Source organism: Quercus suber, unplaced genomic scaffold (assembly GCF_002906115.3).
Source record: "Quercus suber isolate HL8 unplaced genomic scaffold, Cork oak 2.0 scaffold_37, whole genome shotgun sequence".
Classification (NCBI taxonomy): Eukaryota; Viridiplantae; Streptophyta; class Magnoliopsida; order Fagales; family Fagaceae; genus Quercus; species Quercus suber.
Window position 1 is genome coordinate 1,498,261 of NW_027069502.1, and position 25,226 is coordinate 1,523,486.

Consider the following 25,226-nt stretch of genomic DNA (forward strand, 5'->3'; position numbering starts at 1 on the left):
CTAGAATTTTATAGAAAAACTGAGGCCAGAGAGATTCGACTTGGTACAACATTTAATATAGGAGTTTCTGGTAAGAAAGAATCATTTGAAGAGATGATCAATCCCTATATATTATACCTTTTTATTTGATGACACCAACAAAAGCTACTCCATCACAATATCCTTCCAATACATGTACACACTCCAGCAGCTTTACATACTCTTAAAGAAGATTTTTTTTAACCAAAAAATAGTTTTGCACATTTGAACTGCCTTAATGGGTAAACTAATCAAGTTTTAAAAGTAACAAAGCTCCATATAAATAAGATTGAACTAAAAGAAAAAAAATACCATTGATTCTTTCATTTTAATTCTGCTTGAAGCATTCACTTTTCTTTCATACTGTGATTTTTTTTTTTTAGATAAGCAGTGAAAGCGGTTTACTTGCTATGGACTGGGATTCAAAGGAATTTTCATGAAATTCAATTGAGCTGGAGCCCAAAAGCAAAGAGGGTAGCAGCTGGTTGGTTCCAATACCTTGGTAAGGCAGAAGAAAAAAGGACTTATGGGGGACTTGAAGCTTGGCAGAAAATCTGATTTGGAAGAGATATCTTCAGATGGGTTGAGGGATCACAGGTCCTCAACGATGCTTCTTTTTCCCCTTTTTTTGGAAAATAAAAATAAAAATTCTTTGAACACATAATTGCTAAAGGACATCGAAATAGGTTCCTCTAAAATTACTAGGCATTAAAACTACAAAAATGTGACTTAGATGATTGGTAATCTGACATTGCCTTCAATCATGAATCAAACAAAAAATCAGAACAATTTTCTAGATCTTAATTAAGATACCGTTATAAACTTCAAAAAAACCAAAACCCTTAAATCTATACCACCAATTCTACATAACCCAGAAACCAAAAAGAAAAAATCACAAGCAAATTAAGCACCAATCAAATCGTCTACATAAGAAAAATTATTTTCTTTTATAAGTACATAAGAAAACACATTTATGAGAAATTCCTCTAGCTTCTTAAAGAACTTCACAATGTACAAACCCCAAGTCTGGAACAAAATACCCAAATGCACAAATGGATTGCACAAATAACTTAGCAACAAGTATTCCTTAAATAATTACAAATGTCCCATTCGTTCCACAAAATAACAAACTAAAATTAGTAAATATGATCTACCACTAGTCAACTCCCGAGTCTAGTGTCAATACAGTTCAGGAAAGCATGTGAAACTAAGACAAATGAAGTAAGGTATTCACTACACCTTAAATTTAAGCATAATATATATTTTTATAGTAACATTCAACACGCAACTCCAGCACTTAATTTTACTGGAGCGAACATTTGAAATAACTATCCATGAAAATAGGTCAAAAGCGACAACATTAGTGCACAATGAAATCTCAACAAAAGATAGATCAATTACAGGAACAATCAATCTTGTGCATACAAATGATGAGAAATATCAATCTTGCACATATAAATGATGGGAAATATAATCTTATAAAAAATATAAAATTTACTCAAAACAAATACATGTCACTTATAGATTGACATGTGATGGGTAAAAATATGAAACTTGTCCTCGATCTTGAGAAACTAAAACCCCTTCACACAAACTTGTGAAGCAATTCTTGAATGTTCTTATCTACTTGATTAGATGACAACAAGTCAACCAACATGGTTGCAACCGTTGCATTTGCCGAAAAACCCTTGTCAACCATTATTTTAAGATATTTCATTGCCTTTGATGTCTCATTGTGTTACAATAACCCTTGTATGATTGTGTTATATGTATGATCGTTAGGTGAACAACTGTTCCCATCCATTTTCTCAAGCAACTCACTCGCTTCATCTAGTAGTCCCTCTTTGCAAAGCCCTTTGAGCATTATGGTGTAAGTTCGAACATTGGGTTGCAATCCTTTTGCAGGTAGACTATAAAAGAGTTCTCTTGCGGCTGTAAGTTTCCCAGCATTACACAAACCGTCAATCAATATGCTGTAAATCACAATATCGTTGCCCAGCATTTTGCCTTCCATCCCCTGAAACAATTTTATTGCCTCAACAATTTGTTTATTCTTACAAAGGCCATCCATCAATATAGCATAGGTTTGGGGATCTAGAGGTTGGCCACAAGCCTGCATCTTATGGAATAGATCTAGTGCAGCCTGGGGTCTCCCTACTCGGAAAAAACCACTTATAAGAGTGTTGTAAGTCACAATATTAGGAGTCACTCCTTTGTTGGACATTTATGAAACAGACTCCTTGCTTCATCAATTCTTTTATTCTTGCAATATCCATTGATCAATATGCTATAGCTATACACATTAGGTGAACAAGCCCTCTCAACCATCACATTAAATGCTTTGACTGCATCATCCATTTTGTTTTGCAAACAGTATCCATCAATCAAAGAACTATAAGTGACAGTGTTAGGCTCAATGCCTTTTTGAATCATCACATCAAAAACTTCTTTTGCCTCTGTCAGCTTCCCTTCTTTGCAAAGTGCGTCCACCAATAGGTTGAAGGTATGCACATTTGGCATGACCTTCCTTTGCACCATCTCACTCAACAAAGTAGTAGCCTCCCTCCACTGGCCAAAATTGCACAGGCCTTGAAATAAGCACGTGTAAGTTATAATGTTTGGTTGAATGCCTTTACTCCTCATTTCAGATAAAAGGTTCAAAGCTTTAGTTACCAATTTTTCCTTACATAAATTGTCAATGATTGTGCTATACAGTACCACATTAGCTTTAAACTTCCCCTCTTCCATCTTCCTAAGCAATCTAATAGCCATATCAGTCTTACCAATCTTACACAGAGCATTTAGTATCGTTCCACAAGTAACTACATCCGGTTCATGCCCATTCTCTCCATTTCTTCTACCAACCTCACAGCTCTAGCAATTTTACCTTGAAGACAGAGCCCTTTGACAAGAGTGTTTAGAGTTATATGGTTTGGTTGATAGCCAAGTTTGAAAATTGTTGCTAAGACGAAGAACCCAAAATCCAGACAGTTTAAATGGCAGAAGCAATTAATCAAAATAGTAAGAGTATAAAGATTAGGAGAGATACCAAATGATTCAAGTTGTTTAATTAGAGTAATGACTTGAGTGTAGTGCTTCATACTTGCAATGGCACCTAACAACTGAGTGAAATCCCCAATGGAAGGCAAAGGGCTTAAGTGAAGCATTTTATCAGACAGGTCTAAGGCATGATCAAGATTCCTAAAGCTTCCAGATTTGCCCTCATTTCTTACATATTCCAACAACCCTTTTGGGCTTTCCACATTTTCTCTACTAGTAAGAGTAGAATAATTATAATAAGAATGAAATGGAAGGCTTACTCTAATTCTCAAATGATTGCATATAAAAAGAAGAGAGCTTGTTGATTTAGCAGAAAAACCACCCCTACCCATTTCCGAGAAGAAGAAGAAGAAGAAGTAGCAGTTCTGACAGCTATTCCGATTCGGTCGGATTTCGGTGGAGCTCCGGAGCTTCAATAGAGAAGCCGTGGCAGATTGAAGCAGTAGTGACTAGTGAGAGAAAAAGATATGGAGGGGCAAACCACGAACACCCTTTCCAAATAACATTAATATTCTAACAATTTCGTTAGTTGTCTGGTTTGGGAAGAATTTGGGAAACTAGCATCTCGAGTTTTAAAAACTCAAGATTTAATTAAAAATTGAGTTTCTAAAACTTGAGTTTAGTGTTTTCGTAACACCCCTAGGTGGACAAATTTTCCTCGTGGAGCCACGTAGAAATCGAGTTTATAAGACTCGAAATCCCATTACCCAAAACACAAAACCACAGCACTTTCAAACGGCTCATTAGAAAATCCTCAAAGTTCAAACACTTCACGAACACCCTTTCGCTCCGCCTCTCAAACTCAGTCACTCACTCACTCACTCTCAAGTAATCGTAGCCCAATGCTGAAGCAAAATCGTAGCCCACTGTGACGAAGGTAGTCACTCTCAAGCAATCGTAGCCGATCGTGAACGCCATTCGTAGCCCACCGTGCCGAAGGTAGTCTCTCTTTCTACTCAATACGTTGTCGTTTTTGCTTCTTAGATTCCTCTGTCTCTCTCTCTCTTTCTCCAATTTTAGATTTTGGAATTTCATGATGTGACCTAGGGTTTTTCGTTTTTCAATTTCGGATCTTTTTGGGTTTTTATTTATTTATTTTTTTTGTTGGTGTTCTGAGAAAATGGTTATGTTTTGGCAATGACATTAGTTTTTATGTGATTGTTAGAATTGAAAAAAAGAAAAATCTAAATGTGTTATTTCAAGAAAACCCAAGTACCCATTTTTGGATTTGATTCAAAGATGGCATTTTGGAACTTTGATTCACTTTTGAGGCAAACATTGTTTATGTTTGATGGTCTTTCATGTATGGAAATGCAGAATATTTGAGCGTCATTCACCTCTGCTTCATTGCTGATCGGGAATTATAGATTAAGATCCATTGGGTGGCAGGAGTTCCTAGTCGAACTTTCTTATTAAGCTGCCCACCATCTTCTAACTCAACAAGTGATCTTGCCCTTTTTTGACCCACCTATCCTATAATGCATGCAAGAGTCAACAAGAAATATATATATATATATATATATATATTTTGGATAAGTAGATTCAACAACAAATACTAAAGAGATTATCCATGAATAAGTTTAAAACACCAAACCACCTTTATAGCTCCATCAGTTCTGATAGGTCGCAATGTTGCATTGGAACACATGTTGTTGTCAAAAAGGGAAATTAGCTTTGAGTAATTTGGTTTTTCATCAAATTTCATATTGGTCACCATCTCAAAAAATTGTTGAAAAGGAGGAGGACACAAGCAACATAGTATCTCAGGAGAAGTTGCCATCTTCTTCTTACAAACAAGAAATCCTTTGTTTTCTTCCTACAACCAAGAGTCTACTAAACATTGTAGAAACATAGAGACAGGGAAAATAGAATGGGAACAAAATGCTAGATAATCTAAGCTAAGAAATTGCAATTGTTAATGATGTAGCGATGAAGTGAATATTGTGTGGTTTTAAAGGTATGGATATGTCTATTTTAGGGTTAAAACATTTTTTTAATTGGGTTTTTATTGTATGAGTTATGGTCAATTTTGCATTCAGCAAATCTGTATTTACTGCAAATGAAGCAAATTAAGAGTATTTTGGGTACTTTAGTTGAGTCTAGAATTTTCTAGGAGATACTAAGTGTTTTAGGTTTTATTTTATTTGGGTCCAAGTTAGCATTTTATTAGGTTTTTAGTTTACCAGTCAAACTAGGAGGCCTAAGATTCCTAGTACAAGAAAGAATCCTATAAATATGTGCTCAATGCGTTCAAAGGGAGATGACTGGGAGGGTTTTAACTGGTTCATCAGCTTCAAGGTAGGCGATGGCTCTTATATAAAGTTTTAGCCTGACTCCTGGTGTGGCAGGCTACCGTTGCAGTAGAGGTTCGAGGAACTATTTAGTATTACACAAGATAAGGATGCTTTGGTGGCAGATCTTTGGACTTTTTTGGGGGATAATAACCACTAGGATGTCAGCTTCATTCGACTGGTCCAAGATTGAAAGCACCGTTTGTTTGTTTGTTTGTTTGTTTGTTTTTTTTTTTTTTTTTTTTTGCTTTAGTTTCAAAATTTCAATTGATGGTTTCAATGTTTTATATACTTCTATGGTTTAAAGAATACTTCTTTAATGATTATATAAAATAAAATAAAATAAAATAAAAAGATTAGTGGTGCTGGCATTGTAGAATTCAACAAGTCATAGATAATAGAGTGCCTCTATGCACAAATTTACTAATCTATTGTTTGGTTTGTTATCTGCTCATCCAATAACACCCTTGATATCCTTGCTTCAGGAGGTACAAAACAATGCAAAAAAGCTTGACTCTATTGCAACATGGATTATTTATTACACCTTCTTGACTCTTCAGATACCCAATTGGATCTCACGTTGTTGGAGCTTTCATCATGCCTTGGGGTAATTGTTTCTTCTGTTCCATGGTAATATCACTTTGAGATGCTCCTTGTCCAATTCTTTACTATTATCTTTAATGCTGTCAAGACTACTTTGATAAATGCTGTAATAATTAGCTTCATCTTCTAAGAAAAATTATGTAACACAAAATTGATTTTTTTTTTTTTTTTTGTGTGTAATTGGGTGAAGGGTGAAGATGAATTATGCAATGATTTCTTTGCTTATAACCGGGCAAAAGGAACTCTTTTTGATGGAGAAACTAGACTATTCCTCCGTGGTAGTGGTAATTATGCTTTCAATGTCTTACTTTTATTAATTGTTTATGGAGAATAATATTCTAAATTAAAGTTGCTCATTCTTCTTTAGTACGTTTGATTCTTAATTTTTTTTTGTTTGAGATATATGCAATGTTTACTACATATCAGCTTCATAAAAGTACTGTTCAATTTCTAGATATCCTAATGAAGTGAACCCCATGTTCAGTTTTATAGGAACATTAATGTGAATTGTTTTGTTTCACTATGGTGACTGTAAATCAAAATCATATATACTTTTCTAGGATAAGATTCAGTCTTTCATTTGGGATTACTAGAGAATCTTGCTCCCTTATATTGTGTATATATGCACATACATAATTGATTTGTTGGCTTGGATCTTCAACAGTGCAACATTTGGCTTCTTTCTATACGTAGATAGTACATAGAACTCTAGGGCAATTTGGTTAGTTAAAGACAGTTTGGGTAAGCTTCTACAATGTTTTGTGCTTTCAGAGATGTTGATCAAGTATGTTGTGATGGGGTTGTAATGTTTGGGTGCATGTCAAGTGTGAGAATATTTCTAGCAAGCTTTTCAAGGTGTGCTTAATTCACTTGATTTATGAATTGTGATGTCAATTTCTGTTCCTGTCATATATGTGTTTATTCACTGACTTGTGTTTGGTTTAAAGGATCTAGAGAATATAGATTACTATTGCGCAGATTGTAAAGCAAAGTCTAATTATGAGTCATAGCTTCAGAAAAATACTAGCCAAATGTGAAGTATGTCTGTCCTATTTTTGTGTGTGTGTGCAATCCTTTTCCCTCCAGTTGATTTTTAGGGCAATTGTATATTTGACTTTATAGACTACGGAATTTATCATCAGGTTTGAAGCCTAATTTTGTGACAATTTTTGAAGCAGGTCTTTAGAAAATAGTGGACAAAATGTTCTACTTGAGAGGGTAGTTGTGGTGTGCAATGGCATGGAAGGAACATATATTCCAAACCTTCATATGTAAGCCTTGAATTCATTTCCAAATATTACATGTACGCTGACATATTTTTCTTTAATATTCTTGTAGGACCTTTATGCACTCCTTTCTCACCACCATTCATTTTCTTCTTATGCAATCCTTACAACAACTTTTTGTTTGTTTTGTTGAAGGATTCATTAAGATGTTTCTTTATTATTTTATTTTCCCCCCATCTTAGAGTTATGTGCAAGTGCAGTTCATGTGGGTCAAAGAAGTATACACCTAGAAGATCAAATTCTACCTAAATTGTTATTAGGAATTTTCATTTTCTGGGTTTCGTTACTTTTTTATTTTTCAATTAGGTGGCACTCTCCATATCTATGTAAAAAGGTTAGTACTTTCTTTTAAGCCTTTGTGTTTTTGTCAATCTTTACACCAACATGGACAATTCCATTAAGACAAAGAAACCAATGATGTTTCATAGTTATCAAAAGGACAAGATCAAGGACTCATGTTGAAGGTCAAGCAAGTTTGGATTTTAGTTGTTGACTCAGGCAGAGAGGCAGAGTATCAGAACAGAGCAATTGAAGAATTGTAGCTGTGATTGTATAAACGGTAGTGTTTATATTTAAAACAGCTATTCTACCTGTACTTTAGGATTAGTTTAATTCATAGTTATTATTTATATACACGTTTATTAATTTGATTGGTTGTAGAGGCTAGATTCGTATATTGCGGAGTTAGTAAGAAGTTAGTTACTCTCAGACTTTGTATAAATACTTGATGTACTTTCATTTTCTTTCAATGCAATGTAGAATTCTCTCATCAAATTCTCATAATAGTTACTTTGTTGTCTCATATGACATAGTGCCTCAATGAAAGAGCTAGCAAGATGCTCTAAAATATTGGCACTTGAAAAGCTCAAAATTCCATTTTTGACAATTTTGAGTCCATGGTACGACTCCATCGTGCAGGTTAACCCTATAAGAACTTTTCTATGCATCACACGGATTAGCGACTAGTTTCTTCTATATATATTGTTATATAAGTCTCTCTCATTTTATTTTTATTTTTTATCTGTGTGATTGATTTGGTTTTGTTTATCATTTTTTGCAGCGAATGGTGTGGTGAAGAAGAGAGTTGAAGATGCAATGTCCATTGCCATGAGCGTGAGGAGCTTGAAGCTGAGCTTCAGGTTTAGCTTTCATTACTTTGAGTTTTTCTTTATATAATGCCTTGTTTCCTCATGATATAAATTATCATTTCAGTTTGTGAGAGAGTGAGATTTTCTAATTATTTGAATGGTTTTTGATTTGGTTTCTCATTACTTTGGTTAGTATTTTATCTTAGCAATTGAGTAGCATTACATGGTGTGACTAATGCATTATTTGAAACTAATTGTATTACATTACACTTGAAAATGTATATTTGCTTTCTACAACTTATATATTAGGAATTGTGATTTTAATTCATTGGTGTAACTACTCTTAATGCGTTGTTAGAAATGTTTCTTCTAACATAGTTAATATTTTTATTTTTTTAATTTATTATTGTTCGTATATTAGGGCAAATTTCTTATTGGTGGCTTTTAGGGCATTTTCTTTTGGCACTACTTGAAGACATTTGAGGACATCTTCTTTTGGCCCTAATTATATTATGCTAAAGTTTTTGTATTGTTATAAAACATCTTGTGTTATTGTATGTGTTGCAAACAATTTGTATGGATGGATTGAATCGAATACTTGTTTTATTTTTACTTTTGGAATGTATGGATCATTTCCTTATAAATGTGTTGTTGAAATAAATGTGTTATTCAAATGTGAGATTTTAATAATGTAATGACAGGTTANTTTTTTTTTTTTTTTTTTTTTTTTTACCCACAAAAAAAAAAAGTCCTCGTTAAACAAAATTATGTTTGCAAAAAATTAATGTAATACTAGTCTTGTCACACGCGCTCCTGCACATGCAATGAGACTTTTTTTTTTTTTTTTAGTTCAATGTAATTTTTCAATTTGAATTTGCAATAGTGAGGTCACAAATTTTTAAGAAACTAAAATTTAAGATTTGAAATGAAGTAAACTGCTGAATTTAATGTATGTTAGTTTTTAGGAAAAAAAAATGAATTAAACATGTGTGAGATATATTTAAATAAAGAGTGTGCTAATTTTTACGAAAAAAAAAGTTTTTTTAGTAGTTTTTTTTTTTTGTTTTTGAATTTTGTTAAATTACAATTTTAACCTCTTTTTTTTTTTAAAAAAAAAAAAAGAATAAGGATTATCTAATTAGATTAAGGGTATTTTTAACATTTTTTGAAACCATAACTAACTTTTTGAATCCTCTTAATATATAGAAAAAGTTAACTAGGGCGATTTTTTTTTTTTTTTTTTTGGGAGATAATATAAGTAGACCAAAGTGAATCATCCAATTAACTAGATATAGACCAAAGTTTTCTTCTGAGACTCCAAACTGATGACTAATTATTTACTAAATCGAAAAGAATATTCATTCCTCATACCACGTAATGGTGAATTATACTAATATTGATGTGAAAAAAAGTCAGCATTATTCTCAAACATAAATTTTATCCAATCCACTATGTTTATATGAAAGTTCATTAGATTATTCACATGTAGATTATATGATTTATAAAATCATTTTTTAAAAGATTCTCAAAAAAAAAAAATCATTTTTTAAAAAAGTATACAACTATTATATAGGTAAAATGACTAAAAGTATATGTATTTGCTCATTTGAGTTATCGCATAATATTCTCCAACTCATTTTGGAGTAAAATTCTCTCCATTGTAGTTGTACATTGTAGATTGGATTTTTTTGAATAACTTTTATCTACTTAGACAAAGGAGAATTTGATCTTCATGGCCCTGAAATCATTGAGGTTGCGTTTGGGAACTTGAATTTGGATTAGGATTTAGATTTTAAATTAATAGATTTGAAATCAAGGGATTTCAAATCCATTGATTTTAGGAATTATTTCAAATCTTAGCATTTTAAAAGTTTAAAATTCTTGATGGATTTGTCAAATCCAAATCCTTGATCTTTTTAAAAATTTTCAAATAAGTTATTTGGATTTTAATCACCCAAATCCAAATCTAAATGCCCAAATTATGTCATCCAAACACACCATAAACTAATTTTGACAAAGTTGTATCTTTAAGTCATGCACATATTGTGTGCCTTTGATTTAGCTTTTTTCTTTTTTTTTTTTCTTTTTTTAATTAATGTATTTAAGTTATTTACTTATGTACAATTTTTTTTTTTTAAATGGTTGGAAATTTATGCTATCCTTACAACTTGACCCTCCCCCTTGTGTGCCTTTGGTTTAGCTTTTTTTTTTTTTTTTTTCTTTTTTTTTTTTTTTTGAGAATGAACATGGGGAGTTACTTGGACTAACAAATCCAATAAATTTGTATAACCTCACTTTAAGTATGACAGTGCTTTTATCTACTTTAAACAAATTAGTAAAATCTAATCTGAACACACAGAATTGCTTGCTGAGCTTTTAGAGTTTTTATTGTGTAAAGCCTTTGTAATTGAGTTGGTATGATAATATTTCGTTAATCATATCTAGTTTTTGGGTTATGGATTAGATTTAAATTGGTTTTATAAATGATTAGTTTACTTTATTACATAACTTGAATAATTGGAACATACTTTTAATGGAAAGTAATATTTGCTTAATTGGCACTTCCGGTTTTATTATGTTTGCCTTTGATAAAATGAAGGTTGCAAAGTGCAAACCCAAGACAATTCGGAATTAGTTTTTGGAACACAAAGGGATTACTATAGAAGGATGGAAATTCAAGAAAACCAAGTTTATAATATATTGATATTGTTTAAATTTATATAGTTATATGGAATTTCTCAAGTATATTACTCTTATTATTTAGTGAAATTGTTAAAAAAAAAGGAGATATGTTAGGTGTCATTTAGTTGAAATGACTCGAATTTATAAATTAGGGAACTCAAAATGGTGAATGAATTACATTTTCTTGGTACCTTAGAAAACACTGAACAAAGGTTTCCAAAAAAAGAAAAAACACAGAACAATAACTAAGCCAAAAGTTGAAGAAATAGATGTTTTTTAACCCATTTTCCACAATGTGAACCGTCAATACTAAACTTAAATATTGGTCAAAGTCATGTACTAACCATGAGCTACAATAAGGAGGAAAGAAATTATTCCAATACCAAAGTAGTGGAATTATGTGAGCCCTAAATGGGTGATCACCCTTCTTTAGGATTTCACAATGGCATAATGATTCACCTATTCAACAAAACCTTTGCTCAACATATAGTTCTTTTAGTTTTTATCTGAATTTTTTTTTTTTTTTTTTAAAACCCATACCACTGAGATGTACCCAACCATTTGTCAGTCCATTAAGGCCGGCAATCAAACACCTATGGCGTTTTAACCAAAATCCTGATGGTTATGCATTCAATTTCAACCACATTTTCAATGTATTTATGCATTGAAGAGGATCCATATGGAAAAGAAGATCAGATCAATTATACCATAATCAAGACCCTAGAAACTAAGGTACCACTACTCCCATTTTAGCTAAAGAGATTGGTGACTCACAAAAGATAAACATAAATGGATCTTCCAGTACCCATAGCATTCACCATATAGGAATAGGAGAATTAACCGTTTAATCAAAAATGGAAATTAGGGGAGCAGACAAGATATTTCAACCATATCCATTAAAGGGAAGCCAAAAACAAGGGGATCCCAAAATAAAGAGGTTTATATCTATGAACTGTGAATCATTAATTTTTTAGAATCTACAAGGCAAGTGTCAATTTGATCATATGGTAACAATGATCTAAACAAAGAGATACATTCTTAAGACAATATCAAATGTAAAATGCACGAACACCACATAACAACACTAACATCCCATTTGACAGAGACTGTAGGCCAAAAATGTTACTGAATATTTACTGATCTCATAAGCCTGCAAGAACCAAAAACATAGAGACAAATTCAAATAACAAGTCCATAATTATACATAAGGTTATCAGGAATGAATTTGAATACAACACTAGAGCCTACCCTTAATAGAAATATTGTGGAAAAGCCAGTCTAGGCCCTTGTACAGCCATTCCCTAGAAGTGGCACATGTTCTCTGGATATACCTATAATAGAACCCACATAAATGGCCCCAATTGGTGGATATTATTGAATTTCCCATGCATAGGATACTTTTTTTTTTTTTTTTTTGATAAATAAAAAGTTTATTGATATCAAAAAAAGGGAACGCCCTAATACACAGGGTGTGTGCAAAGGGCCAAACAATCAAGAACAAAAATTACAAGAATCTAAGAAATCAAGAAAAGATAAAAATGATTGGTTCTGCAAAGTAGCCAACCAATCCATTAAAGTTCTAAAGAAAAATAGCTTCAAGTCTGATATGGATCTCTCCTTATCTTCAAAACACCAACTATTTCTCTCCCTCCAAAGGCACCACAATAAGCAATGGGGAACTATCAACCATATATACCCATTTCAATGATGGCCAAATCTGCCTTGCCAACATGCTAGAAGCTCCACAACAAATTGCGGCATAACCCAGCTCACTCCAAACAAACCGAACACCATAGCCCACATATCCACTGCAACCGGACAATGAAGAAAAAGATGATCAACCAATTCACCATTACACTTGCACATATAGCACCAGTGGCGGCATTGTCCAGGATTGAAGAACAAGTTTTATCAGTGGCATCCACGGCATTTGGAAGATCCTTCTTCTTTGGAAATACAAGCAGCAATGCATCCCTCAATGCAGCCTAGGCATTCAACGAGAATTATATTATGCACAAGAAAATTTTCAACAAAACTTGGACATAGTAGGTAACTAAATGTGCTACTTGCTTACAGTTAGGAATGTAAACCGACAATTTTAGGTCCCTTTTACTCTATAAGATGAAGGGGTATACATGTCATTAATTCCAACAAAACAATTAAATTGGAATAATGCATTAAGTAACAGTATTACAATAGCAATGTTTACAACAACAAAAAATGATCCAACTTCATTCAATATGAGAATTGTTGATCATATTTATATAGTATTAGTTTCTATGAAGCACGGACACTTCATTTGGGTTCCTGTACCAATGTCGTATCTGTGTCGTACCTGTCTCATAATAGTGTCCTATCTACCATATCATGTTATAATTTTTAAAAAATTGCTCATGTCACCGTATTATACCCATACCCATGTCCGTGCACCCTAGGTTTCTAGTAGAAGAGTAATGTAAGAACACAATCAAATTTTCAAAGATTAAATTTTTATTTCCTTTTAAGGCTGTATAACTAACTTAACATATTATACGTTCATTGAGCTGATATCAGGATGGAACCTTTAATTACCTCATTCAACATCCGGTGCAGATTATGCCTGGCCTCAACCATTGTCATGGTCATTGCTATCAACCATGAAAAGCATGCTTTGGTAGTAATTTCTCCACAAAAGTTGACTATTATTTAGTCAGGAAATTAATCTAACTACCAACTGTAGCTTTTTCTTTTTCCACCTTTTCCAATTGCCTTCCATAGCCTCACGGTGTGATATTTTGAAGCAGTAGTCACATTAAACTTAAGCACCTGTACATATAGAACAACATAAAAATTGATAGCACAAAGAAGTGACTACTGAAACATTGACCATTGGAAAGAAGCATCAACCAACAATCAAATAGTGCATGCCACCTCAGATACCAAGTAGGATAGAAAAAGAAGAGAGTATAATGTTATTACTACACACCACTTCAGACTCTAGAATTTTACAGAACAATTGAGGCCAGAGAGGTTCGACTTTGTACAACATTTAATATGGGAGTTTCAAATAAGGAAGAATCATTTTAAGAGATGATTAATCCCAATACATCACTATGTCCTTCCAATACAAGTGTACAGACTCCAGCAGCTTTACATACTCTTAAAGAAGTTTTTTTTTAACAAAAAAAGGTTTTGCACATTTAAACTGCCGTCATGGAGAAACTAATCAAGTTTTAAAAGTAACAAAGCTCCATATATATAAGATTTAGCCAAAAGAAAAAAAAATACCATTGATTCTTTCATTTTAATCCTGCTTGAAGCATTTGCTTTATTTTCATACTGTGATTTTTTTTTTTTTTTTGGATAAGTAGTGAAAGAGATTTACTTGCTATGGACTGGGATTTGAAGGAATCTTCATGAAATTCAATTGAGCTGGAGCCCAAAGGCAAAGAGGGTAGTAGATGGTTGGTTCCAATACCTTAGTAAGGCAGAAGAAAAAAGGACTTGTGGAGGACCTGAAGCTTGGCAGAAAATCTGATCTGGAAGAGAGATCTTCAGATGAGTTTGAGGGATCACAGGTCCTCAATGATGCGTCTTTTTCTCCTTTTTTTGGAAAATAAAAATAAAAATTCTTTAAACACATATTTGCAAAAGGACATTGAAATAGGTTCCTATATAATCACAGAGGCATTAAAACTACAAAAATGTGACTTAGATGATGGGTAATTTGACATTGCCTTCAATCATGAATCAAACAAAAAATCATAATTATTTTCTATATCCTAGTTAAGATACCCTTATAAAATTCAAAACCCCAAAACCCTTAAATCTGTACCACCAATTCTACATAACCCAGAAACCAAAAGGAAAGGATCACAAGCAAATTAATCACCAAACAAATCATCTACATAAGAAGACACTATTTTCTTTTATAAGTACATAAGAAAACACATTCATAATAAATTCCTCTAGCTTCCTAAAGAACTTCACAATGTACAAACCCCAAGTCTGGGACAAAGTACCCAAATGCACAAATAGAATTCATTAATGAAGAATTTTGGGGGAAAAAAGTCATGAACAAATGGATTGCACAAATAACTAAGCAACAAGTATTCCTTAAATAATTACAAATGTCTCATTCGTTCCACAAAATTACAAACTAATATTAGTAAATATGATCTACCACTAGTCAACTCCCAACTCTAGTGTCAATATACAGTTCAGGAAAGCATGCAAAACTAAGACAAATTCATAATAGAAATAGAAGTAAGGTATTCACTACACCTTAAATTTAAGCATAATATATATTTTTATTGTAACATGCAACTCCAACACTTAATTTTATTGGAGGGAACATTTATTCTCCACTAGCTAATGGATGTATGACCACAAAGAAGGCCAAACTTTAGAACAACTATTTTCGCATTAACTTTACATTAAAAAAAATTTGAAATAACCATACATGAAAATAGATCGAAAGCAACAACATGAGTGCACAATGAAATCTCAACAATCAATTAAAGGAACAATCAATCTTGCGCATATAAATGATGAGAAATATCAATCTTGCGCATAAAAATGATGAGAAATATCATCTTATAAAAAATAGAAAATCTATTCAAAACAAATACATGTCACTTACAGATTGAAATGTGATGGGTAAAAATATGAAACTTGTCCTCGATCTTGAGAAACTAAAACCCCTTCACACAAACTTTTGAAGCAATTCTTGAATGTTCTTATCTGCTTGATTGGATGACAGCAAGTCAACCAACATGGTTGCAACCATTGCATTTGCTGAAAAACCCTTGTCAACCATTATTTTAAGATATTTCATTGCCTTTGATGTTTTATTGTGTTGCAATAACCCTTGTATGATTGTGTTATATGTATGATCGTTAGGTGAACAACTGTTCCCATCCATTTTCTCAAGCAGCTCACTCGCTTCATCTATTAGTCCCTCTTTGCAAAGCCCTTTGAGCATTATGGTGTAAGTTCGAACATTGGGTTGCAATCTTTTCGCAGGTAGACTATAAAAGAGTTCTCTTGTAGCTGTAAGTTTCCCAGCATTACACAAACCGTCAATCAATATGCTGTAAATCACAATATCGTTGCCCAGCGTTTTGTCTTCCATCCCCTGAAACAATTTTATTGCCTCAACAATTTGTTTATTCTTACAAAGGCCATCCATCAATATAGCATAGGTTTGGGGATTTGGAGGTTGGCCACAAGCCTGCATCTTATGGAATAGATCTAGTGCAGCCTGGAGTCTCCCCACTCGGCAAAAACCACTTATAAGAGTGTTGTAAGTCACAACATTGGGTGTCACTCCTTTGTTGGACATTTCATGAAACAAACTCCTTGCTTCATCAATTCTTTTATTCTTGCAATATCCATTGATCAATATGCTATAGCTATACACATTAGGTGAACAACCCCTCTCAACCATCACATTAAATGCTTTGACTGCATCATCCATTTTGTTTTGCAAACAGTATCCATCAATCAAAGAACTGTAAGTGACAGTGTCAGGATCAATGCCTCTTTGAATCATCACATCAAAAACTTCTTTTGCCTCTGTCAGCTTCCCCTCTTTGCAAAGTGTGTCCACCAATATGTTGAAGGTATGTGCATTTGGCATGATCTTCCTTTGCACCATCTCATTCAATAAAGTAGTAGCCTCCTTCCACCGGCCAAAATTGCATAGACCTTGAAATAAGCACGTGTAAGTTATAATGTTTGGTTGAATGCCTTTACTCATCATTTCAGATAAAAAGTTCAAAGCGTCACTTACCAATCTGTCCTTACATAAATTGTCAATGATTGTGCCATAGAGCACCACATTAGGTTTAAACTTCCCTTCTTCCATCTTCCTAAGTAATCTAATAGCCATATCAGTCTCACCAATCTTACACAAACTATGTACTATTGTTCCACAAGTAATTTCATTAGGTTCATAGCCTTTCTTCTCCATTTCATCTACCAACCTCACAGCTCCAGCAATGTTGCCTTGGAGACAGAGGCCTTTGACAAGAGTGCTTAGAGTTATATGGTTTGGTTGATAACCAAGTTTCAAAAGTCTTGCCAAGACAGATAACCCAAAATCTACTCGGTTCAAGTGGCAAAAGCAGTTAATCAAAACAGTGAGAGTATAAACATTGGGAGCAATTCCTAACGATTCCATTTGTCCAATTAGAGTAATGACTACTGAGTAATGCTTCATTCTTGCAATGGCACCCAAAAACTGAGTGAGATCCACAATGGAAGGCAAAGGGCTTAAGTGAAGCATTTTATCAAACAGGTCTAAGGCATGATCAAGATTCCTAAAGCTTCTAGATTTGCAATCAACTCTCACATATTCCAACAACCCATTTGGGCTTTCCACATTTTCTCTACTAGTAAGAGTAGAATTATAATAATAAGAATGAAACGGAAGGCGTACCGTAATTTTCACGCGATTGCATATAAAAAGAAGAGAGCTTGTTGATTTAGCAGAAAACCCCATTTCCTGAAGATGAAGAAGAAGCAAATTTGACAGAAATTACGTTTTGTGGTGGTAGATCCAGCTAAAAATTCGGGTCGGGTTTCGGTGGAGCTAATGAGCTTCAATGGAGAAGCAGTGGTAGATCGTAGAGGAGAGAGAGAGAGAGAGAGAGAGAGAGATGCAGTGGCACTGTGGCAGATTACACTGTTCCGTAAAAGGTGGGTTTTATTTTCTTTTTTTCTTACTTTATAGTTTTTAAGGTTTTTTCTTCTGATAAATGAAACAAATTTATATGAAATTTCTTGACATAATTATATTAAATTTTTAAGTATATGAATTTTGATTATCATGATAATATCTTTTAAGAGAATGAATCATTTGAATAATTTATATATATATATATATATGTATGTATTTATGTATAATTAGGAATACCAATTATCTTCAAAAATTTAAGAGAAAAAATTATACAATATAATATTAACAAATGATTATTTATTCTCGACATTGCATGAGTCTACAATTAGCTAAAACTAAAAATTAAGAAGGAAATTATAATTGTTAAATTAATAATGGCATTCACAAACAATACCTCCAGAACCTTTCAAAAATGCAAAAAGTCAAGTCATTCTAGATAGAGGAACAATTAACATGTCCACAAAGAGAGGCGTCCACTCAAAAACACACTTTGGTAAATTCCAAGCTGAGTACATGAATTCAAAGAGAATGTGGAGTCTAGTTACCAAAAAATTTGAATGAGTAAGGAGTTTAACCGTTTGTACATACATAAAATATATAAGTATTAATAAATAAGAACAGATAGAAAATTCAAGTCATTTCTAATAAGAAGAAATGACTTGAGAAAGGCATCCAATGAAGAGAGGCATCCACTAAAATTGAGACATGGGTTCAAAGAGAAGTTGGAGTTATTTGGCTATCAAAGGATTTGAATGAGTAAGAGGAAAGAACTTGAATGAGTAAGAAGCAGTTGAATCGTATATAAACAAAATTTACTAAATAAATAGGGAATAGAAAAAATGTATTAACATAATTTAGCCAAACAAGCTATATATGGCATTATATTAACCTATTATAACTCTCATAAAGGTACATATCCAGTAATTATTTACTTGGGTAGAAACTTTTCCTCTACATTGATTAGTCAAAAGAAGGCCATAAAAATATTCAGAAAAAATAATAAATCTATAAACAAAATTTAGCCGAACAAACCATATATAATAGGATTTTATTAACTTACTATAAGCTCACAAAGATACACATAACTGTGATTTATTTAAGCAGACACTCTCCTTAGCATTGATTATTTATGAGAGGAGTCTTGCAACCTTACAAAAAGCTAGAACTACTTGTCGCATGATAAAGTTTCGACACAGTTACATTAGATTTTTCATCTAAGCTATAGCCCTCCTCTGAGAAGAAGATCTAGAGGGCCTTACTAGAGGGGTCACTTGTCGATCCATATTATCTTTCAGTTCTGAAACATCTTCTTGGCGAAGTTGGAAAGCGTTGGCTAGTACGTCCGCTGGAATGGCCCTGAGGACAGAGGTTCGTCCTGCAAGAGGAGAAATCTGGGCCCTGTCGTTTGTCTTGAAGGCCACCCACTCGAAACCCTCACTACTAGCCCGTTTCACCACAGCAAAGTTTTGTGGCACGGTTAAGATTTGATCTTGTTGAAGCTCATCATCGAACACAGTTTGACCAAAGTCGTCAACCACTTGAACCTGAGCACGACCCCTTAATACATAGATCACGCTATGTGCATTCCGGTTCCAATGGGGAGCATAAATAGCATCCTGCGCATATATTTGTTAATTTCTTTTTTCAATTTCATTTTNAGGCATCCACTAAAATTGAGTACATGGGTTCAAAGAGAAGGTGGAGTTAATTTGGCTATCAAAGGAATTTGAATGAGTAAGAAGAAAGAACTTGAATGAGTAAGAAGGAGTTGAATCGAATATAAACAAAATTTACTTTTTTTTTTTATGAACAAAATTTACTAAATAAATAGGGAATAGAAAGAAATGTATTAGCATAATTTAGCCAAACAAGCTATATATAGCATTATATTTTTTTGAGACAAAATATATAGCATTACATTAACCTATTATAACTCCCATAAAGGTACATATCCAGTACTTATTTACTTGGGTAGAAACTTTTCCTCAACATTGATTAGTCAAAAGAAGACCATAAAAATATGAAGGAAAAAATAATAAATCTATAAACAAAATTTAGCCGAACGAACCATATATAATAGGATTTTATTAACTTATTATAAGCTCACAAAGATACACATAACTGTGATTTATTTAAGCAGACACTCTCCTTAGCATTGATTATTTATGAGAGGAGTCTTGCAACCTTACAAAAAGCAAGAACTAAGTGTCGCATGTTACAGTTTCGACACAGTTTAGTTACATTAGATTTTTCATCTAAGCTATAGCCCTCCACTGAGAAGAAGATCTAGAGGGTCTTAGTAGCGTGTTCCCTTGTTGCTCCATATTAACTTTCAGCTCTGAAACATCTTCTTGGCGGAGTTGGAAAGCGTTGGCTAGTACGTCCGCTGGAATGGCCCTGAGGACAGAGGTTCGTCCTGCAAGAGGAGAAATCTGGGCCCTGTCGTTTGTCTTGAAGGCCACCCACTCGAAGCCCTCACTACTAGCCCGTTTCACCACAGCCCGTTTCACCACAGCCCGTTTCACCACAGCAAGGTTTTGTGGCACGGTTAAGATTTGTTCTTGTTGAAGCTCATCATCAAACACAGTTTGACCAAAGTCGTCAACCACTTGAACCTGGGCACGACCCCTTAATACATAATCACGCTATGTGCATTCCGGTTCCAATGAGGAGCATAAATAGCATCCTGCATATATATGTTAATTTCTTTTTTCAATTTCATTTTGTTTGTAATGGAGTTGTACTCATATTGCTCTAAATTAATTAAATCTTAATATCAAAAAAGGAAAATATATTTATTAAGTAAATCATAGCATTGGTAAGCATTAGAACACTAGCATTAGGTGTACTAACTACTAAATACTAAATATTTAACACCAAACAGGAAAAAATAAGAATAATTACCATTGGGAACCAAAAAAAATTAAAATTAAAATGAATAATGAAATAATATTTAAATAAAAAAAAAATAGAAGATGTAATGTAAAATATATTGTAAAGTTGTATATTAAAAAAGATAAAATAACTTTTTGATACGTTAAAATAACATAATCTTTTAGCACAGTCGATACTAATGATCTTACCCTCTGGAGCCTTCCAAACTCAGCACTGAGTTGGAGCCAGCGAAGGACTGGGAGATTGTGGATGTTAAGGGTAATGATTCATTCTCTTAATATATATCAGCCTCATCCCACGTGTTTTGCACTTGCAATGAGGCTCTTTTTTTTGTAGGTTTTTTTTTTTTAGCAACTTTGGGTAGTTTTTTTTGGAACATGGGAGTAGTTTTGGTTGTGTACATAGGGTAGTGGGAAGTTTTATAGAACATGGGGTAGTTTTATAAACATGGGTAGGTTTTTTTTTTTTTTTTTTTATCAATTTACGATTTCAACCTCATTTTTATGTTTTAGGAAAAAGAATAAGTTAATTAAATTAGGGGTATTTTTGAAAAAAAAAAAAAAGACAATAACTAACTTTCTGAATCCTCTTAATATATACTAGCCTCTGAGCACGCGCGTGCTCAGAGGCTCTTCTATTTTTTGGGTAAAGATTAATAATTTGCATTTATTATAATTTGGGATTTCTGTTTTTTCCAATCACCAAAAAAAAAAAAAAAAAATCGTAAGGGTGTGATGAAGAAATTATTTCCCCCACAAATGCATAAATCAATACTACCAAGAATTTTGAAAGATACCTGTCTGCTCAACGAATGGTTTGAGTCTTGATTGCATTTGCCAATCTCAATTCCAAACCCCATAAAATGTGTCTCTAACATCAAATCCATTGAAGTCATCAATTAGTTGCTAAAGTTTGGCTTAATTTTAAAAAATAACCATTGAAAAGCACAAATTGAACAAATTGTCAAAAAAATTTACAGAGAAAAAGAAACATGAGATTGATGAGAATGAAACTTGGCCTTCACAAATATAAGATAGATATAAAACTGACTAACAAACGTGGAGGTTAGTGATAATAAGGAGATCGTGAGTGAGAAAGTGAAAAATAAAAATAAAAGCGTGAGAAATTACATAGTAGTAACTGCTTTTTAGTGGGGATGTTGGGATGATAAGAATAGATAGAAGTTATAGTACTTGTTTTATAGTATGAGTCTTTTTTCTTTTTAATAAAGAAGAAGAGATTTGGGAAAATAAAAACGTGAGATTAGAGTAATGAATTTTTTTTTTTTTTAATTTGAAAAAAAAAGGGGGATAGAAGAAACAAATACATCGTGATGAAGTTAAAAAAAAAAAATGAATACATGGGGTGAGTTTTGTAGATTGGAAGAGTTTTAAAACTAACAAAAGAGTGATTCTATTTTGTAGGGAGTTAGAGAGTAGAAGTAGGAATTTATTAGAAGTAGGAAGGCATTTCAACATAGAAGTAGGAATTTATTATTTTTGTCAATTTACTATTTTAACCCCATTTTTAAGTTTTAGGTTGGGGTATTTTTTACAGTAAAAAAAGAAATAACTAACTTTATTTTTCCAATTTACTATTTTAACCCCATTTTTAAGTTGTTGGTTAATTAATTTAGGGCTATTTTTTACAGAAAAAAAGTAATAACTAACTTTCTAAATCCTCTTAATATATACAGATATATATTGCTTAAATGTATAATCAACTTTATGCAATTCATTTATCCAATAAAAAATAAAAATAAAACTTTATGCAATTCATTTAAAAGTAATGATATTAAAACAAATGAATAACTGCCCTAAAAATTACATTTGTATACTCATTATTTTTATATTTAGAAATACTTTCACTTAAATTTAACGGTACCGAAGTGGACTAAAATGCTATGTTAATGCGGCTCAACAAAAGTGTAGTAACAATAAATGTTATGCTTAAGATTTTAGATATTACGAGTTTGAGATTTATATATTTGTCTTAATAAATTTGGATTAGAATATGTGTTTTTCAACCTAAACATATCTTCTCCAACTATGTAAATGCACAAAAAATGGATCAAAATTGACCGAAATGGTCTAAATGGAACAAAGTGGACCGAAAGAACAGAATTAGACCGAATGAACCAAATATAAACATTATAGGCCAAATAGAACGGTAGGGATGCAATTGGACCAAAGTAGACAGAATGGACCAAAGTGGACATAAAAGGACCAATATGGAATAGGACCGAAGTGGACAAAATGGACCAAATAGAACCAAAGTGCACAAAATAGATCGAATGGCCCAAATAGAACTGAAGTAGACCAAATTGGAAAGAATGGACAGAATAGGACCAAATTGAACCAAAGTAACAGAATGGACTGAATAGGATCAAAGTGGACAGAATGGATCAAATAAAACCAATATGGAATGAATAGGACCAAAGTGGACAAAATGGTCTGAAGTTGATAGAATATGACCAATAAAGACTAAATAGGATCAAAGTGGACTGAATAAGACTAATGGACCGAAAAGGATCATATGGACCAAATAGGACCAAACTGGACCAAAGAGGATAGAATGGACCGAATAAGACTTTTGAATATTTATCATTTTTAGGGCTCATATTTCTAATGCCTATATTCTTTGTATTTTTTTGACTCAAAATTAAAGATTTTAGCTCAAATATAATAAAATTAATACTTTCAACCCAAAAATTAAGGAAAAAAAAAGAATTTTTGAGCTTAACTTGAAAATGCAGCCGACATAAAAAAAATAAAAATAAATAAAATAAATTTAAGGCCCAATTAGTATAAAATAGACGGAAGGGGACCGAAATTGACTGAATGGACCAAATTAGACCAAAATAGACCAAATGAGACTGAAGTAGACCTAACTAGAATGAATAATTCTTTAATTTTTAGAGAGAACAAATTAACTTCAAAACATTTTAGAGAAAAAATTATACATTATAATACTAAATAAAATAATTATTTATTTTCATACATTGCATGAGTCTACGACTAGTTAAAACTAAAAATTAAGGAAATTGTAACTGTTAAATTAATAATGGCATTCACAAACAATACCCTCTAGAACCTTTCAAAAATGCAAAAAGTCAAGTCATTTCTAGATAGAGGAACCAATTAACCTGTCCAACAAAGAGAGGCATCCACCAAAAACACACTTCAGTAAATTCCTAAGCTGAGTACATGAATTCAAAGAGAATGTGGAGTTTAGTTGCCAAAAGAATTTGAATGAGTAAGGAGTTTAACCATATATATATAAATATATATATATATATATATAAAATAAATAAGAAACAGATAGAAAATTCAAGTCATTTCTAATAAGAAGAAATGACTTGAGAAAGGCATCCAATGAAGACAGGCATCCACTAAAATTGAGTACATGGGTTCAAAGAAGGAGTTGAATCCTATATAAGCAAAATTTACTAAATAAATAGGGAATATAAAAAATGTATTAATAACATAATTTAGCCAAACAAGCTATATATAGCATTATATTAGCCTATTATAACTCCCATAAAGGTACATATCCAGTAGTTATTTACCTGGGTAGAAACTTTTCCTCAACATTGATTAGTCAAAAGAAAACCATAAAAATATTAAGAAAAAAATAATAAATCTATAAACAAAATTTAGCCGAACGAACCATAATAGGATTTTATTAACTCATTATAAGCTCACAAAGATACACATAACTGTGATTTATTTAAGCCGACACTCTCCTTAGCATTGATTATTTATGAGAGGAGTCTTGCAACCTTACAAAAAGCAAGAACTAAGTGTCGCACGATGCAGTTTCGACACAGTTGCATTAGATTTTTCATCTATGCTATAGCCCTCCACTGAGAAGAAGATCTAGAGGGTCTTAGTAGAGTATTCCCTTGTCGCTCCATATTAACTTTCAGCTCTGAAACATCTTCTTGGCGGAGTTGGAAAGCGTTGGCTAGTACGTCCGCTGGAATGGCCCTGAGAGCAGAGGTTCGTCCTGCAAGAGGAGAAATCTGGGCCCTGTCGTTTGTCTTGAAGTCCACCCACTCGAAGCCCTCATTACTAGCCCGTTTCACCACAGCAAAGTTTTGTGGCACGGTTAAGATCTGTTCTTGTTGAAGCTCATCATCAAACACAGTTTGACCAAAGTCGTCAACCACTTGAACCTGGGCACGACCCCTTAATACACAGATCACGCTATGTGCATTCCGGTTCCAATGGGGAGCATAAATAGCATCCTGCATATATATGTTAATTTCTTTTTTCAAATTCATTTTGTTTGTAATGGAGTAGTACTCATATTGCTCTAAATTAATTAAATCTTAAGATCAAAAAAGGAAAAAATATTTATTAAGTTAATCATAGCATTGGTAAGCATTAAAGCACTAGCATTAAGTGTGTTAAATGCTAAATATTTAACATTTAATACACCAGACATAAAAAATCTCTACGTGTCAAATGCCAAATAAATTTGGCATTTGCTAACTAAAGTGATTTTCTAAATATAGAAATGTTTAAAATATAGAAGGGTACTATGAGATATGCTATAAATATTTGTGCACTTTTTTTTTCAAAATTTCTCTCTTCTATGAAAATCGGAGACTATGCAAACTTTCTCTCTCTTCTTTTAC

At 32.8% G+C, this 25,226-nt stretch overlaps 3 protein-coding genes, 1 long non-coding RNA gene and 1 pseudogene across 9 annotated transcripts; 1 reads left to right on the forward strand and 4 right to left on the reverse strand.

Moving 5' to 3' along the window:
• Positions 1-1,511: 1,511 nt before the first annotated feature.
• On the reverse strand, positions 1,512-3,185 carry LOC112005631 (putative pentatricopeptide repeat-containing protein At1g12700, mitochondrial; annotated as a pseudogene).
• Positions 3,186-3,738: 553 nt separating this feature from the next.
• Positions 3,739-9,011, forward strand: LOC112005611 (uncharacterized). 4 transcript variants are annotated; one of them, XR_002882261.2, is made up of 8 exons: positions 3,739-4,017; positions 5,855-5,999; positions 6,163-6,256; positions 7,151-7,243; positions 7,565-7,592; positions 7,687-7,817; positions 8,319-8,397; positions 8,768-9,011. It is a non-coding gene; the product is annotated as an uncharacterized LOC112005611 (long non-coding RNA). The 4 variants fall into 4 exon arrangements; XR_010627997.1 differs by lacking the exon at positions 7,565-7,592; XR_010627998.1 differs by lacking the exon at positions 7,565-7,592 and having other exon boundaries at positions 5,855-5,976.
• Positions 9,012-12,026: 3,015 nt separating this feature from the next.
• LOC112005660 (putative pentatricopeptide repeat-containing protein At1g12700, mitochondrial) lies at positions 12,027-17,695 on the reverse strand. 3 transcript variants are annotated; one of them, XM_065770923.1, is made up of 4 exons: positions 15,650-17,695; positions 13,600-13,833; positions 12,277-13,013; positions 12,027-12,178 (listed from the first exon to the last, which is right to left on the reverse strand). In XM_065770923.1, exon 1 carries the CDS (start codon positions 17,510-17,512, stop codon positions 15,713-15,715), a length of 1,800 nt encoding a protein of 599 aa, XP_065626995.1. In that variant the 5' UTR covers positions 17,513-17,695; the 3' UTR covers positions 12,027-12,178; positions 12,277-13,013; positions 13,600-13,833; positions 15,650-15,712. The 3 variants fall into 3 exon arrangements, with proteins under 3 accessions (XP_065626995.1, XP_023893723.1, XP_023893724.1); XM_024037955.2 differs by lacking the exon at positions 12,027-12,178 and adding an exon at positions 14,486-14,610 and having other exon boundaries at positions 12,188-13,013; XM_024037956.2 differs by lacking the exon at positions 12,027-12,178 and having other exon boundaries at positions 12,188-13,013.
• A 1,208-nt stretch (positions 17,696-18,903) lies between these two features.
• Positions 18,904-21,470, reverse strand: LOC111983955 (11S globulin seed storage protein 1-like). Its single transcript, XM_065770870.1, has 3 exons — positions 21,381-21,470; positions 20,020-20,334; positions 18,904-19,305 (listed from the first exon to the last, which is right to left on the reverse strand). Exons 1-3 carry the CDS (start codon positions 21,468-21,470, stop codon positions 18,904-18,906), a joined length of 807 nt encoding a protein of 268 aa, XP_065626942.1.
• A 2,961-nt stretch (positions 21,471-24,431) lies between these two features.
• LOC111983957 (11S globulin seed storage protein Jug r 4) lies at positions 24,432-24,839 on the reverse strand. The gene has a single exon (XM_024015598.2). It carries the CDS (start codon positions 24,837-24,839, stop codon positions 24,432-24,434), a length of 408 nt encoding a protein of 135 aa, XP_023871366.2.
• Positions 24,840-25,226: the final 387 nt, after the last annotated feature.